At 51.7% G+C, this 17,443-nt stretch overlaps 1 protein-coding gene across 3 annotated transcripts in view; it reads left to right on the top strand.

The window, feature by feature from the left end:
• The window catches only part of TSTD1 (thiosulfate sulfurtransferase like domain containing 1), a 77,942-nt gene that overhangs the window by 27,350 nt on the left and 33,149 nt on the right, over positions 1–17,443 (top strand). For 2 of the 3 annotated variants that reach the window (XM_075330040.1, XM_075330039.1), the window contains exons 2-3: positions 6,195–6,317; positions 15,479–15,641. In XM_075330040.1, coding sequence (XP_075186155.1) covers positions 6,195–6,317; positions 15,479–15,641 — 286 coding nt within the window. The remainder of the gene's footprint in view (positions 1–6,194; positions 6,318–15,478; positions 15,642–17,443) is intronic. The other variant, XM_075330041.1, reaches the window with a different exon arrangement.

The raw sequence follows: 17,443 nt of genomic DNA, 5'->3' as shown, positions 1-17,443 counted from the left end.
GGCAGAGTGAAGGTCTGGGTGAGGTACCCTGAGGCAGAGTGAAAGTCTGGGTGAGGTGCCCTGTGGCAGAGTAAAGGTCTGGGTGAGGTGCCCTGTGGCAGAGTAAAGGTCTGGGTGAGGTGCCCTGAGGCAGAGTGAAGGTCTGGGTGAGGTGCCCTGTGGCAGAGTAAAGGTCTGGGTGAGGTGCCCTGAGGCAGAGTGAAGGTCTGGGTGAGGTACCCTGAGGCAGAGTGAAGGTCTGGGTGAGGTGCCCTGAGGCAGAGTGAAGGTCTGGGTGAGGTGCCCTGTGGCAGAGTAAAGGTCTGGGTGAGGTGCCCTGAGGCAGAGTGAAAGTCTGGGTGAGGTGCCCTGTGGCAGAGTAAAGGTCTGGGTGAGGTGCCTTGAGGCAGAGTGAAGGTCTGGGTGAGGTGCCCTGTGGCAGAGTAAAGGTCTTGGTGAGGTGCCCTGAGGCAGAGTGAAGGTCTGGATGAGGTGCCCTGAGGCAGAGTGAAGGTCTGGGTGAGGTGCCCTGAGGCAGAGTGAAGGTCTGGATGAGGTGCCCTGAGGCAGAGTGAAGGTCTGGGTGAGGTGCCCTGTGGCAGAGTGAAGGTCTGGGTGAGATGCCCTGAGGCAGAGTGAAGGTCTGGGTGAGGTACCCTGAGGCAGAGTGAAGGTCTGGGTGAGGTGCCCTGAGGCAGAGTGAAGGTCTGGGTGAGGTGCCCTGTGGCAGAGTAAAGGTCTGGGTGAGGTGCCCTGTGGCAGAGTAAAGGTCTGGGTGAGGTGCCCTGAGGCAGAGTAAAGGTCTGGGTGAGGTGCCCTGAGGCAGAGTGAAGGTCTGGGTGAGGTGCCCTGAGGCAGAGTGAAGGTCTGGGTGAGGTGCCCTGTGGCAGAGTAAAGGTCTGGGTGAGGTGCCCTGAGGCAGAGTGAAGGTCTGGGTGAGGTGCCCTGAGGCAGAGTGAAGGTCTGGGTGAGGTGCCTTGAGGCAGAGTGAAGGTCTGGGTGAGGTGCCCTGTGGCTGAGTAAAGGGTGAGGTGCCCTGAGGCAGAGTGAAGGTCTGGGTGAGGTGCCCTGAGGCAGAGTAAAGTACTGGGTGAGGTGCCCTGTGGCAGAGTAAAGGTCTGGGTGAGGTGCCCTGAGGCAGAGTGAAGGTCTGGGTGAGGTGCCCTGAGGCAGAGTAAAGGTCTGGGTGAGGTGCCCTGAGGCAGAGTAAAGGTCTGGGTGAGGTACCCTGAGGCAGAGTGAAGGTCTGGGTGAGGTACCCTGAGGCAGAGTGAAGGTCTGGGTGAGGTGCCCTGTGGCAGAGAAAAGGTCTGGGTGAGGTGCCCTGAGGCAGAGTGAAGGTCTGGGTGAGGTGCCCTGTGGCAGAGTAAAGGTCTGGGTGAGGTGCCCTGAGGCAGAGTGAAGGTCTGGGTGAGGTACCCTGAGGCAGAGTGAAAGTCTGGGTGAGGTGCCCTGTGGCAGAGTAAAGGTCTGGGTGAGGTGCCCTGTGGCAGAGTAAAGGTCTGGGTGAGGTGCCTTGAGGCAGAGTGAAGGTCTGGGTGAGGTGCCCTGTGGCAGAGTGAAGGTCTGGATGAGGTGCCCTGAGGCAGAGTGAAGGTCTGGATGAGGTACCCTGAGGCAGAGTGAAGGTCTGGCTGAGGTGCCCTGAGGCAGAGTGAAGGTCTGGGTGAGGTACCCTGAGGCAGAGTGAAGGTCTGGGTGAGGTGCCCTGTGGCAGAGTGAAGGTCTGGGTGAGGTGCCCTGTGGCAGAGTAAAGGTCTGGGTGAGGTGCCCTGAGGCAGAGTGAAGGTCTGGGTGAGGTGCCTTGAGGCAGAGTGAAGGTCTGGGTGAGGTGCCCTGAGGCAGAGTGAAGGTCTGGGTGAGGTACCCTGAGGCAGAGTGAAAGTCTGGGTGAGGTGCCTTGAGGCAGAGTGAAGGTCTGGGTGAGGTACCCTGAGGCAGAGTGAAGGTCTGGGTGAGGTGCCTTGAGGCAGAGTGAAGGTCTGGGTGAGGTGCCCTGAGGCAGAGTGAAGGTCTGGGTGAGGTGCCCTGTGGCAGAGTAAAGGTCTGGGTGAGGTGCCCTGTAGCAGAGTAAAGGTCTGGGTGAGGTGCCTTGAGGCAGAGTGAAGGTCTGGATGAGGTGCCCTGTGGCAGAGTAAAGGTCTTGGTGAGGTGCCCTGAGGCAGAGTGAAGGTCTGGGTGAGGTGCCCTGAGGCAGAGTGAAGGTCTGGGTGAGGTGCCCTGAGGCAGAGTGATGGTCTGGGTGAGGTGCCCTGTGGCAGAGTGAAGGTCTGGGTGAGGTGCCCTGTAGCAGAGTAAAGGTCTGGGTGAGGTGCCTTGAGGCAGAGTGAAGGTCTGGATGAGGTGCCCTGTGGCAGAGTAAAGGTCTTGGTGAGGTGCCCTGAGGCAGAGTGAAGGTCTGGGTGAGGTGCCCTGAGGCAGAGTGAAGGTCTGGGTGAGGTGCCCTGAGGCAGAGTGAAGGTCTGGATGAGGTGCCCTGAGGCAGAGTGAAGGTCTGGGTGAGGTGCCCTGTGGCAGAGTGAAGGTCTGGGTGAGATGCCCTGAGGCAGAGTGAAGGTCTGGGTGAGGTACCCTGAGGCAGAGTGAAGGTCTGGGTGAGGTGCCCTGAGGCAGAGTGAAGGTCTGGGTGAGGTGCCCTGAGGCAGAGTGAAGGTCTGGGTGAGGTACCCTGAGGCAGAGTGAAAGTCTGGGTGAGGTGCCTTGAGGCAGAGTGAAGGTCTGGGTGAGGTGCCCTGTGGCAGAGTAAAGGTCTGGGTGAGGTGCCCTGAGGCAGAGTGAAGGTCTGGGTGAGGTGCCCTGAGGCAGAGTGAAGGTCTGGATGAGGTGCCCTGAGGCAGAGTGAAGGTCTGGGTGAGGTGCCCTGTGGCAGAGTGAAGGTCTGGGTGAGATGCCCTGAGGCAGAGTGAAGGTCTGGGTGAGGTGCCCTGTGGCAGAGTAAAGGTCTGGGTGAGGTGCCCTGAGGCAGAGTGAAGGTCTGGGTGAGGTGCCCTGAGGCAGAGTGAAAGTCTGGGTGAGGTGCCTTGAGGCAGAGTGAAGGTCTGGGTGAGGTGCCCTGTGGCAGAGTAAAGGTCTGGGTGAGGTGCCCTGAGGCAGAGTGAAGGTCTGGGTGAGGTGCCCTGTGGCAGAGTAAAGGTCTTGGTGAGGTGCCCTGAGGCAGAGTGAAGGTCTGGGTGAGGTGCCCTGAGGCAGAGTGAAGGTCTGGGTGAGGTGCCCTGAGGCAGAGTGAAGGTCTGGATGAGGTGCCCTGAGGCAGAGTGAAGGTCTGGGTGAGGTGCCCTGTGGCAGAGTGAAGGTCTGGGTGAGATGCCCTGAGGCAGAGTGAAGGTCTGGGTGAGGTACCCTGAGGCAGAGTGAAGGTCTGGGTGAGGTGCCCTGAGGCAGAGTGAAGGTCTGGGTGAGGTGCCCTGTGGCAGAGTAAAGGTCTGGGTGAGGTGCCCTGTGGCAGAGTGAAGGTCTGGGTGAGATGCCCTGAGGCAGAGTGAAGGTCTGGGTGAGGTGCCCTGAGGCAGAGTGAAGGTCTGGGTGAGATGCCCTGAGGCAGAGTGAAGGTCTGGGTGAGGTACCCTGAGGCAGAGTGAAGGTCTGGGTGAGGTGCCCTGAGGCAGAGTGAAGGTCTGGGTGAGGTGCCCTGAGGCAGAGTGAAGGTCTGGGTGAGGTGCCCTGTGGCAGAGTAAAGGTCTGGGTGAGGTGCCCTGTGGCAGAGTGAAGGTCTGGATGAGGTGCCCTGAGGCAGAGTGAAGGTCTGGGTGAGGTGCCCTGTGGCAGAGTGAAGGTCTGGGTGAGATGCCCTGAGGCAGAGTGAAGGTCTGGGTGAGGTACCCTGAGGCAGAGTGAAGGTCTGGGTGAGGTGCCCTGAGGCAGAGTGAAGGTCTGGGTGAGGTGCCCTGTGGCAGAGTAAAGGTCTGGGTGAGGTGCCCTGTGGCAGAGTAAAGGTCTGGGTGAGGTGCCCTGAGGCAGAGTGAAGGTCTGGGTGAGGTGCCCTGAGGCAGAGTGAAGGTCTGGGTGAGGTGCCCTGAGGCAGAGTGAAGGTCTGGGTGAGGTGCCCTGAGGCAGAGTGAAGGTCTGGGTGAGGTGCCCTGAGGCAGAGTGAAGGTCTGGGTGAGGTGCCCTGAGGCAGAGTGAAGGTCTGGGTGAGGTGCCCTGTGGCAGAGTAAAGGTCTGGGTGAGGTGCCCTGAGGCAGAGTGAAGGTCTGGGTGAGGTGCCCTGAGGCAGAGTGAAGGTCTGGGTGAGGTGCCCTGAGGCAGAGTGAAGGTCTGGGTGAGGTGCCTTGAGGCAGAGTGAAGGTCTGGGTGAGGTGCCCTGTGGCTGAGTAAAGGGTGAGGTGCCCTGAGGCAGAGTGAAGGTCTGGGTGAGGTGCCCTGAGGCAGAGTAAAGTACTGGGTGAGGTGCCCTGTGGCAGAGTAAAGGTCTGGGTGAGGTGCCCTGAGGCAGAGTGAAGGTCTGGGTGAGGTGCCCTGAGGCAGAGTAAAGGTCTGGGTGAGGTGCCCTGAGGCAGAGTGAAGGTCTGGGTGAGGTGCCCTGAGGCAGAGTGAAGGTCTGGGTGAGGTGCCCTGAGGCAGAGTGAAGGTCTGGGTGAGGTGCCCTGAGGCAGAGTGAAGGTCTGGGTGAGGTGCCCTGAGGCAGAGTTAAGGTCTGGGTGAGGTGCCCTGAGGCAGAGTTAAGGTCTGGGTGAGGAGCCCTGAGGCAGAGTGAAGGTCTGGGTGAGGTGCCCTGAGGCAGTGACATCTGCCCCAGTCACCAGGCGCTGCTCTGCTCACCCTGCAGGCAGTTCTGGTGATGGGGGAGGGGTCAGTTCCAGTGGCTCTGGTGGGCGGAGTTGCCGCACATTCACCAGGCTTGGTCTGGCTGGAAGTTGCAGTACTGCTGACTGACTATAGGGGTGTGTGCCTTCCAGCTAGTATCCGCTTCTACTCCAGCCTATGGGAAGGCACAATACCCTTTTTATATCCCTCAGTGTGCTTGGATCTTTGCCAGATACAGTCTTGTGTTGCTGTGAGCTACATCCTTCCTGGTACTGTGCACCTTGCTTCATGTCTTCTGTGAACTCGGTTTGTTTATTGACGTCCCTTCTGCCTGATGTTTTGTATCTCACCTGCCATCCCGGTTTTGACCTCGGCCTATTTTCCGGACATTCCTTCTTGCCTGCTCTTTTGTACCTCGCCTGACATCTTGGTTTGACCTCAGCCTGTTTTCTGGACATTCTCCCTGCCTTCCCATTTTGTACCTTGCTGATGTTCTGGTTTAGACCTTGCCTGGCGACTATCCCTGTCTCTGGACTTCAACCTACATTAGGCAGTGAACCCCTGGACCCTGCAGTAATTCCAGATCCCTGTATAGGGGTTAAAGGGTTTCGGGATACCTCAGGATCCTGCTTAGTGGGTGGCTTGGAGTTACACTATGGTGTAGTAAGTGGTGGGAGAGGACGCTGTACCATTGGTCATGTATGCGCATCCTTAAGGGGGCTTTACACGGTAGCGATATCGCTAGCAATTTGTAGTGATAGCGAGCGTGTAAGTACCCGCCCCCGTCGTGCATGCGATTGTTTGTGATCGCTGCCGTAGCGACCATGATCGCTACGGCAGCGTGACACATACTTACCTGGTCGGCGGGGTCGCTGTGACTGCCGAACAATCCCTCCTTCAAGGGGGAGGGATGTTCGGCATCACAGCGACGTCACCGCAACGTCACTAAGCGGCCGGCCAATCAAAGCGGAGGGGCGGAGATGAGCAGGACGTAACATCCCGCCCACCTCCTTCCTTCCACATTGTGGCCGGCGACAGGTAAGGAGACGTTCCTCGCTCCTGCGGTGTCACACATAGCTATGTGCGCTGCCGCATGAGCGATGAACCACCTGGATAAACAACCCTTACCGATTTTTGAGTTTGGGATGACCTCTCCATGGTGAACGATTTTCACCATTTTTGAGGTCGCTTAAGGTCGCTGGTGAGTGTCACACGCTGCGATATCGTTAATGACGCCGGATGTGCGTCACTAACAACTTGACCCCCGACGACCAGACATTAACGATATCGTAGCGTGTAAAGCCCCCTTTAGGGTCGCCCAGTGCCCTGACTGAGGAAGATGCTGCACATTGTACAAGAGGCATAACAACTCCACCACAGCTTATTATATAGCCTTGCTCATCAACACAACCACAACCGTCATCCACACTACGCACTCCCTCCTGCATTAACCTTTTGTTCCCTCATGGCAGATGCAGTCATCTCATACGATGAGGTGAAGAAACTGATCAGCTCTGGACAGGGCCGCATCATTGATGTGAGGACAGCTGAGGAAGTGAGCAACGGGAAGATCCCTGGGGCTACAAATATTCCAGGTAAGAAGTACATTAATGATCTGTGGTGGTCTCTCTGCTGACACGTGTGGAGCTTTGCTCATAGAGACCTCATACTACCAGAGAGGGACCTGGTAAATACATGGGATCGATGCTGATCCCAGACATGGCGCAGTACGAAGACCGATGGATCAGAAATCAGGGTGATCTCCGTGGCATTTGCTCGACGATACATTTGGTGATCTTGACACAATTATGTCTGACCCTGACAAATTAATAAACATAAAAATAAACTGTGTCTAATTACCCACATTCACTTGCCATGAGGTCACACCGCCCACCTATGGAGCCACACCATCCCCCCATGGGGCCACACCAAGACAGAAAGAAAAAAAAATGAAAAACAGCTCACCTGCAAAACGTGCACGGATCAAGAAACCCCAACAGAGAACAAACAACAAGGAACCAGAGTGTGTTTTTTGTCTGTCTCCTCCATGTTCACAGTTTGTATTTTTAATATGCATTAAATGAGTTAACTTTCAGGGCTGGATCTTTTCCTTTTTGCATGGGGCCAAAGCACCTTCCCATGGGGCCACACCGTCTGCATATGGAGCCACAGCCCACCCATTTTTTATGAGTGAGTCATGTCTCCAGACTACATCTTGTCTTGGCGTGGATTTACTTTCATTTGATGCTGAAAGGGTTAAAAATGCTTTCCTTTCTGGCTGAGATTACTCTTAGCCTTAATCACAGCTGCAACATCTTGTCATCACGCCCTTCCGTTATATTTACCCACTCCTGGCTTTACTCTATGCCGGTGATAGATCTTCTATACTCATCACTGTTTAGAAACCTGGCTCTGAAGAAGCAGAGGTGTAGTTTCAGTTGCAGCTGTGAAGTTTCCTGCTGAAGAAACCTAGGACTGTTATTTGTTGGGTCTTTTCCCACCCATTTGTCTTATCTTGCTTGTGTTGTTTTATTGTATTATTAGGACCAGTGTCTCGCTGACCAACTCACTAGTCAGGGTAAGTTCAGGGTGAGGGAGGGCCTAGGCAAGTAATGGCTCATAGGGGGAAGGACCCATCTAGGGACATTAGGGAGTTCAGGGATTCATCACAGGTAGAGATGGGTGAGCTCTAAAATGCTCAGTCTTCGACTTGAGCATTTCAGATGTTCTGAAAGTACTCAACTCGAGTAATGAGTATAATGGAAGTGTCATGCTAGGTACAGGGAAATACCAAACAAATGGCGAAAGGGAAGGGAAGGAAAACTCTGCGTCCAGGGAAGGGGGAAATGGGGACCCCCTGACCAAAGGAAGGGGGAAATGGGGACCCCTGACCAAACCTACAGTTGAATATAATGTAGAAAAAGTCTGGCTCTACTGCTATAAATAAAGGTGCTGTAGGGTAAATAAATATATCTCAAATAGCAAAACCCAAGCACTCAAAAAGAAGAGAATTGTTTTTGAAGGAAGTGTTTTATTAACAACCGACAAACTGCAAAAGTGTGAACCCTGACATATAGCAACAACCAACGTGTCGGTTATGACACCTTTATCAAGGTAGTTGCCTGCAAAGGTTAAGGACACATAGTGAGTATATACAAGTGAAAGGAACAATAATCTATATATATAGAATTGCCTTAGTCTGTCTGTCTGTCTGTCTTGCTCCAAAATGACGTCATTACAGTGACAACTGTCGCATTGGCCGCTGGGCTCGGCCTGGCCCCACCACCCGCACGGATTGGCCGCTTGGCCAGGCCCCGCCCCCTCATGCTTGGACGCTCGGCCTGGCCCCGCCCCCGCACGCATTCCTCGAACCCACACGGAGCCCCGACTCCCAGGTGAGTTGTGCACCCCCGGGAGCCCACACCGGCAACCCAGCCGAGACATACCCTCGCGTTGCTGGGGTTGCCGGGGTACGCTGGTAACCATGGTACACATCGGGTAACCATGGAAACCACTTTGCTTAATTACCCGATTGTGTACCATGGTTACCTTACTAGCGTATGCCGGCTCCCTGCCCATTCAGATTGTTGGTCTCTCGCTGTCAAACACGCCGATGCGTTCTGCACAGCAGGAGACCAATAAACCAAAAGTGAACCAGCACTATCGCTTTGAATAGTTACCTGATGTGTACCATGCTTACTAGCTTACCCTGGCTCCCGACACACGTGTCCCGGAGCCGGCGTACACTGGTAACCATGATACACATCGGGTAACTATGGAAACCGTTTTGCATTGTTGCCTGCTCGGCCACGCCCCCTCACACTCTGCCCGCTCGGCCACGCCCCACACACACTCTGCCCGCTCGGCCACGCCCCCCACACACTCTGCCCGCTCTGCCTTGCCCCCTTACACACTGCCCACTCAGCCACGCCCCCCACACACATTGGGCACCTATACACATCCCCTCAGGACTACTCCACCTATTATACTCCTTTCCCCCAGGACTACTCCTCCTATTATCCTGCTCTCCCCCCAGGACTACTCCTCCTATTATACTCCTCTCCCCCCAGGACTACTCCTCCTATTATCCTCCTCTCTCCCCAGGACTACTCCTCCTATTATCCTCCTCTCTCCCCAGGACTACTCCTCCTATTATCCTCCTCTCTCCCCAGGACTACTCCTCCTATTATCCTCCTCTCTCCCCAGGACTACTCCTCCTATTATCCTCCTCTCTCCCCAGGACTACTCCTCCTATTATCCTCCTCTCTCCCCAGGACTACTCCTCCTATTATCCTCCTCTCTCCCCAGGACTACTCCTCCTATTATCCTCCTCTCTCCCCAGGACTACTCCTCCTATTATACTCCTCTCTCCCCAGGACTACTCCTCCTATTATCCTCCTCTCTCCCCAGGACTACGCCTCCTATTATACTCCTCTCTCCCCAGGACTACGCCTCCTATTATACTCCTCTCTCCCCAGGACTACGCCTCCTATTATACTCCTCTCTCCCCAGGACTACTCCTCCTATTATCCTCCTCTTCCCCAGGACTACTCCTCCTATTATCCTCCTCTCCCCCCAGGACTACGCCTCCTATTATACTCCTCTCTCCCCAGGACTACGCCTCCTATTATACTCCTCTCTCCCCAGGACTACTCCTTTTATTATCCTCCTCTTCCCCAGGACTACTCCTCCTATTATCCTCCTCTCTCCCCAGGACTACTCCTCCTATTATCCTCCTCTTCCCCAGGACTACTCCTCCTATTATCCTCCTCTCCCCCCAGGACTACGCCTCCTATTATACTCCTCTCTCCCCAGGACTACGCCTCCTATTATACTCCTCTCTCCCCAGGACTACTCCTTTTATTATCCTCCTCTTCCCCAGGACTACTCCTCCTATTATACTCCTCTCTCCCCTGGACTACTCCTCCAACACACACACACACACACACACACTGCACAAAACATACCTCTCCCCAAAACACACACACACAAACCACGCAACACACACATACAACGCTGCAGACACACAGCTCTCCACAAGCAACGCAACACACACAACGCAACACAAAGACTGCTCTCACACACCCCCACACCCAGACAACACCCAGAACATTTACAGTGCCCTACACAAACACTTGACAACTACACACAACAACATCTATATATATATATTTATAACACAAATCATACATTAACTACACAATAAATTCTAGAATACCCGATGCGTTAGAATCGGGCCACCTTCTAGTATATACACAAATGTACAAATATATATACAAAATGAACACATACTTAATATAGAGATGCTATGTCGTACGGGTCAACTCGGACAACCGTCTATGAAAATTAGATGGAGGGCATCAGATTTTGCAGTATGCAGTGTCTAGTATATAAGGAATACATACGTTAAATGAGCATGTACCAGTGATTGAAAATATCAGCAAGGGGAGAAGTCCACAGTAATGACAATAACAGAAATAATAGCAGAATCTGCATATAAAGTTAAAAGTACTCAGGTTAACATAAGGAGAACCAAGTGTAGCAAAGCCAAACCTACAGTTGGACCTTGAAGTCCCTAACCACCCTAAATAGGTTCTGCCTCTATGCGCTGAGACGGATACCTGACCCTAGGTATCCCTAGTGCTGGACCATAAATATTAAATGGATGGGATGAGCTGTTTGTCAATCTCACGAAACACTAAAGACACAAGGACATACAGGGGAAAATGCATAAATTCACTATCCACAGATGCGTCAGGTACACGTTCAGCAAAGAGCAGCAACAATCCTACAGATGAGTGCAAGCAGCCTGCTTGCATCCAGAGCTTGTGAAGGGAATGAATATCACCAGCACCAGTCCAGGAAAAATTAAAGTATTTAAACCCAAGGGGAAATACAGATGATTAGAAGCTGACGGGAAGATGCCCAGGGTCCTAAAGGGAAAAGGATGAAAACCTAGCAGGGGAGATACCTAGAACACTTAATCCTAACAGCAGGAACAATAGAAAGTCAGGGAGCATTTTGTACAGCCAATTGCTGTGACCTTCTATTCCCGGACACCACAGGACTGTCTCTCACTCATGACACACCTGTGACAGGAAGTCAATGATTGGGTAGTTTGTCTCCCCACCCACATACAGCCAGCCATAACAGAGCATTTCCAGGGGGAGGGGTGGAAGGGTGGGTGTTTTGTTTTTTTCTTTTAACAGACTACATTTGAAAACGTCGCTTCAACCACGGTGAGAGCAATTCAGAGATTGTGAATGGCTCTCCCTGCAGTGCCTGTACTCATCATGCAGTGTTGCAAACCTGTGTGTTGTGGTCATTGTTTCATGGAAGAACCATCCGAATGTTAGATGGGCGGCGGGATGCGGTGGTAGTTGTGACACATGCTGCCGATTTGCTGCAGCGCTGCCCTGGGACAGTTCTCTGCACTGCGTCCGCCCTTCTAGTGCAGGGAAAGGGTTGCTGGGACAAAGGTGCGGGGCCCTTACATGCAGGCCAGAGGCCAGGGCTTGTTTCATATTCAGGACCGCTTCCAAGCTGCCGGTTGCAGCAGGTCCCAGTGCCCTCAAACACCACACGCTGAAACAGACTCTTCTGAACAAAAACTTCTGTTTACGTGTAACATCTTGCCAGCAGCGGGCACATCGCTTTCTAGTTACAGGGGACATCATCCTTAATAAATAAGGATGCGCAAGCGCTGGCCATATGAACCACGTTACTAATTACCCATCTTTCCCTGGAGCAGGAAATAGATGAGAGGAGCAGCACACCACTGATCAATAGAGGAGATGCGCTTGCACATAACGGTGGAGGCAGAGGGAAAACCGCGGGCACAAGATTATGGGCGGGTACTTGGATGATGCTGCTGATGACAATCACAGCGCCGCCCATAATCTCGCGCCTGCGCAATCACTTCACCAGCGTTTACGCTTTGCACAGTGCTCAGTCCCGCGAGAGTGCCACTGGGCATGCGCGAGACCTCGGGAGGACACAGTTACATGAGCGTCCTCATGTATGTAAATGAGCAATGGGGGACGCGTACAGCGGCAGGGGTGCGAATAACGGACAAAATACAGCCCGCCCCCGTGACCATAAAAACACATTTGCATACAAAAAGGTAAGAATTTATAAAGTTTTTATTTAGGTCTCAAAGGGGGCACAGCAGCAAGAGGAACCTTTCTAGAATGCAGCTCAGGAGCTGCAGAAGGGGAATCTGTTAGTTTAATTGCGAAAATTCTGCTGACCGGTTCCATTTAAACATTACATTTTACACACAGTAGACACGCAGATCTGGGGCGACCGAGCCTTACACCCCCTTACACGAACAGCAGCGATACTTGGCCGAGCTCCATAAGTACCAGAGCACCCAGATGCTCAGTAGAGTAACAAGCATGGCCAAGCACACTCGCTCGTTACTAGTCTCAGGTTATATGATGACCCCTTTTCTTCTCTCCCTTTTGCCAGCGCTTTGCTCTACATCTTCCCTGGTTTATCCTCTATGTTGCTTCTCATGCCAAGCGTTCCCTCGCCCAAGTGTGACATCATTGACCAACATCTTTCGACCATGGGGCCACACAGCCCACCCATTTGACCACACCCCTAGACCATAAGGCCACACAGCCCACCATTTTGGGTATGCTCTTAACCATTGGGCCACATCTCATTGTTCAAAAGGTCTCTAAAATGCATAATAATGATGGTGCATGGCAAGTATAATGGTTTTTGGCACATTCATCATAATAAATTTCAAACAATGTTTAGTAATTGAATATTCTGCTTTATGAACAAAGAAAATTATAAAGTCTATCCTCGTCTTCAATTATATTGAAAAAATAATGACGCATGAAAAAACCCATCCTAATGACAGCAAAGCCAGCACACAACGAATTGTCAGCTCCAATCTCCCATATATCAGCTGCTGCTTTCTGAAGTAACACATTTGCTAGTTTTATCACAGGAGCAAGCCACAAGGGGGCTTTACACGCTACGATATCGTTAATGTTTTATCATCGGGGTCACGTCGTTAGTGACACACATCCGGCGTCATTAACGATATCGCAGCGTGTGACACTTATGTGCGACCTAAAACGATCGCAAAAGCGGCCAAAATCGTTTGCCGCGGAGAGGTCGTCCTAAAACAAAAAATTGTTTACCTCTCATTAGCGATGTTGTTCGTCGTTCCTGCGGCAGCACACATCGCTGTGTGTGACACTGCAGGAGCGAGGAACATCTCCTTACCTGCCTCCACCGGCTATGCGGAAGGAAGGAGGTGGGCGGCATGTTACGTCCTGCTCATCTCTGCCCCTCCGCTTCTATTGGACGCCTACCGTGTGACGTCGCTGTGACGTCGAATGACCAGCCCCCTTAGAAAGGAGGCGGATCGCCGGCCAGAGCGACGTTGCAGGGCAGGTAAGTCGTGTGACAGGGGAGCGCGATTTTGTGCGCGACGGGCAGCGATATGCCCGTGTCGCACAAACGATGGTGTCGGGTATGCACGCTAGTGATATCGGTACCAATATCGCTAGTGTGTAAAGCCTCCTATAGAGCTGCTGAAAGACAAGGTGTGCAAAGCCTTCTATGCCATCAGAAGTCTGTACCATCTCAAGGCACCCGTAACCATCTGGTTAAAAATCTTTGAAACCATCATTGCCCCAATCCTTCTGTATGGCAGTGAAGTCTGGGGCCCTGTCTCATACCCAAACTGGTCAAAGTGGGACTCTGGGCCAACAGAAATATTCCACCTAGAGTTTTGTAAGCACCTTCTCCAAGTCCATCGGAGCACATCAAACAGTGCCTGCCGAGCCGAGCTGGGCAGATTCCCACTACACCTTGCAATCCAGAAGAAGATGTTGTCATTCAAGGCAGGAGACCCAGCTCCTTTCATCTTAAAGCCTGACTACACCAGGAAAACCCTGGAGAACAAAGCCCTCCAACACCAAGCACCCAAAGCCAGCCTGACCAAGACACCAACCTACATGGCCTGACAAAAGGGGAAATCCAGAAGATGGTGTACAAAGGCAAGGAAGAATATCTCAGCATCTGGAAGAATGACATAAACAGATCACAGAAACTGATGATATACCAGAACCTACAGAAGGAGTACAAACTGGCCCCATATCTGAAGAAACTGGCCAACCCCAGAGAACAAGAGATCCTGAGCCTGTACAGACTGAGCGCCCACAGTCTACTCATAGAATCCAGGCGCCACCGACAGAATCACAAGCCCCGAGAGAGCAGACTGTGCCAACAGTGCTCCAGGAGGCTGGAGGATGAGGCCCACTTCCTGCTGAGGAGCCCCAAATACTTTGCTGTGAGGGACACTCACATAAGGAAACGGTCTGATCTCTTCCCAGACTTCAACTCCATGGAGGAAAAAGAGAAACTGCCCATACTATTGGGGGGAAAGGGAAGTGCAGTAGCCATAGCAGCATAATATGTCAGTGCCTGTCACAGACTAAAGGCCCCGTCAAACACAGAGATAAATCTTTGGCAGATCTGTGGTTGCAGTGAAATCATGGACATATTGTTCCATTTGTACACAGCCACAAACCTGGCACTGATTGTCCACAATTTCACTGCAACCACAGATCCGTCGCAGATTTATCTCTGTGTGTGACAGGGCCTTAAGAGGAGCCTGATATGTCAGACTTCTATATCCCACCCTGGATGAGCCTCCATTCCCCAACCCTGGAGGAGCCTCCATCCTCCCACTCTGGAGGAGCCCCCACCCTGGAGGAGCCTCCATCCCCCTACCCTGGAGGAGCCTCTACACCTCACCATGGATGAACCCCTATCCCCATTTTTACCACTTGCTTTGGCAATGCCAACATGTACTTGGACCTGTCCATAAGCTATTTTGAATTTGATATACAAGCTGTGCGTCACTGACCTGATTTATGAGGATCTCAGAGACACAACAGAAACACATAATCCTGTGATAAAGCAGGGAAATATTACCTCAAGAAGCAGCAGCTGGGAGCCCCGCTGGTTTCTTATGTATAATTATGATAACAGTTTACCAGCCCGTACCAGGAGCTGTGGTATGTGCCGACCATGAACTGGTGTAGCTGAGTATCATTACAGAAGGGGCAACTTCCCTCACTGGGTCTAAGCTGGCACCATATCTGAGGCCACAGTCTGCAGGAGACCATATCAGATCTCCACCAGGAGAGCCTCTCTGCTGGCACTGTCAGTAAGGAAGGTCTATTGCAAGGGTTGGAAGTCTCTTGAGGTGGGAAGCTTATCAAACGGGACATCATAAGCCTTTTTTTAGTATAGTAGCTGCTACAGAAAGAAGTTATCCACTACTTGGACAAAGTCTTCTCCATCTGTTTGGTCCCAATAACGTAACAACGCTTACACCCCTCCGGTGATGTTCCAGCACTGGCTCTCCCGGGGCTCACGTGAGCCATGCATACAATTAGCGCCGGCTTCACTCTCCCCACCTCCAGACAAATTGAACATTAACAGGAAGTCAGGACTGTGGCTGATCCCTCACTTCCTATTGATGTTTGACAAGTGTAAAGGCGAGAAGCCTGAAGCCAATGCTGATTAGGTGCTGGGCTCGCGCGAGCCCCGGGAGAGCGCCTGTCAACATCAATGGAATGGCATCAGCACTGGAGTACAAGCGTCGTTATAAAAAAAGCGGCAAACACACAGATTGAGAAAGGTTTGCTCAAATAGTGGACACCCCCTTGAAGATTGGACACTCTTTTACAGCTAATCCTGCGATTATTTCTCTTTCTTACAGTCACACAGGTTGAAGATGCACTAAAGATGGATCTGGAGACCTTTAAATGGAAATACCATGTTGAGAAGCCACAACTGGAAGACCACAACCTGGTTTTCTACTGCCAGTTGGGAAAAAGAGGTCAGCGGGCCACTGAGATCGCCCAGAGTCTGGGATACAAGCAGTAAGTCACTGATAAGGAGAGGAGGAAGGGTGAGGGGAGACAAAGCAAACATCCACCACATAGTGAAAGATACAGATTAGAGAAGACCGCACTAACCAAGCACACCAGGTGAGGAAGGGTGAGGTAAGAGAAAGCAAACATGCACCATATAGGGGAATATACAGATTAAAGAAGAACGCACTGACCAAGCACTCGAGGGGAGGAAAGATGAGGGGAGAGAAAGCAAACATCCACCACATAGGGGAAGAGAAAGGGGAGCCAGCATGATCTGAGAGTGGCATGCATTATATAAAAGTGCAAATTCACAGATTTATTCCAACTGTACTATAATACAAAATGAGATTTTTAGCAAATAATTGATCAATTCTTTGAGCCACCCCTGCCACGTCACATCTCAATAGGGAAGTCCTACTCTATATTATGTATTTCATGTGCCATGCGGCCTCCTAGATAAAAAAAATTAAAAGCTGAACCATATTGAAGCACACATACCTGTGACCTATATATAACCGCTTCCATGTCGTAAAAAGATGCAACTGCTGATAAAAGGCAGCCCAGGTCCCAGCATGTGTAGCAGACACCACACACACCAGGACAATATCAGAACTGACCTTCACAGTGCTAGACCAAAAACCATAAATAAAGGCGTGCCAGACCAATATGAAGCTTAATTAGCATTGCCTGTGACCAGGGCCGCTGCTAGGAATTTCAGGGCCCGATATTGGCAAAATTTTTGGGCCGCCTTGAGACTCCGCCCAGGCTCCACCCCAGCTCCACCTCCACCACTCTAACCTTCCCCACTCTCACCGCCATGCTTTGAAAAACGTTCCAGAAAATCAAGTATTTCCCTCAAAAATTTAATAATTCACCCCCTACACCACCCCTGTCCATAAAATACTCTCTACACCGCCCCTCTCCATAATATCTCGCCCACACTGCCCCATGTATAATATCCCCCCCAAACACACTGCATCTCTGTATAACATACCTACACACAATGCCCTGTGTATAATATCGACCACACGCACACCGCTCCTCTGTATTATATTCCCCACACACACACTGCTCCTCTGTATAAATAACCCACACACACTGCTGCTCTGTATAATATCCTCCTTACACACACTGCTCCTCTGTATATTCCCCCCACACACACACTGCTCCTCTGTATAATATCCCACACACATTGCCCCTCTGTATAATATTCACAAGCACACTGCCCCTCTGTATGATTGTATGATATCCCCTACACACACTGCCACCCTGTATAATATCCCTCAAGTACACTGCCCGTTTGTATACTATCCCACACACAAGCTGCCCCTCATTTTATATATATATATATATATATATATATATATATATATATAGTGTGTGTGTGTGTGTGTATGTATATATATATCCTCACACACACACACTGCTCCTCTGTATACTGTCCCCCCACACACATTACACCTCTGTATAGTATCCTCCTGGTATATATGTACTCTTTGTGGTATATATGTCCCCATCATGGTATATATGTCCCCATCCTGGGCCCTTCCTGGTATGTATGTCCCCATCCGGGTTTATTGTCCTCTTCCTAGCAAATATGTTCTCCTTGTGGTATATATGTCCCGATCTTGTTACCTTCCTGATATACATGTCCCCATCCTGGTATATATCCCATCCTGGCATGTACAGTATATCCCCCTCCTGGGCACATTCTGGTATAATATCCCCATCCTGGTTTTTATTCCCCTTTTTGTTTATATGCCCTCCTTATATGCCCTCCTTCTTCTATATATATCACTTTCCAGGGC

This window comes from Anomaloglossus baeobatrachus, chromosome 12 (assembly GCF_048569485.1).
Source record: "Anomaloglossus baeobatrachus isolate aAnoBae1 chromosome 12, aAnoBae1.hap1, whole genome shotgun sequence".
Taxonomy (NCBI): Eukaryota; Metazoa; Chordata; class Amphibia; order Anura; family Aromobatidae; genus Anomaloglossus; species Anomaloglossus baeobatrachus.
The sequence above is the reverse complement of the archived record's forward strand: the minus strand, read 5'-3'. Positions and strand labels throughout refer to the sequence as shown.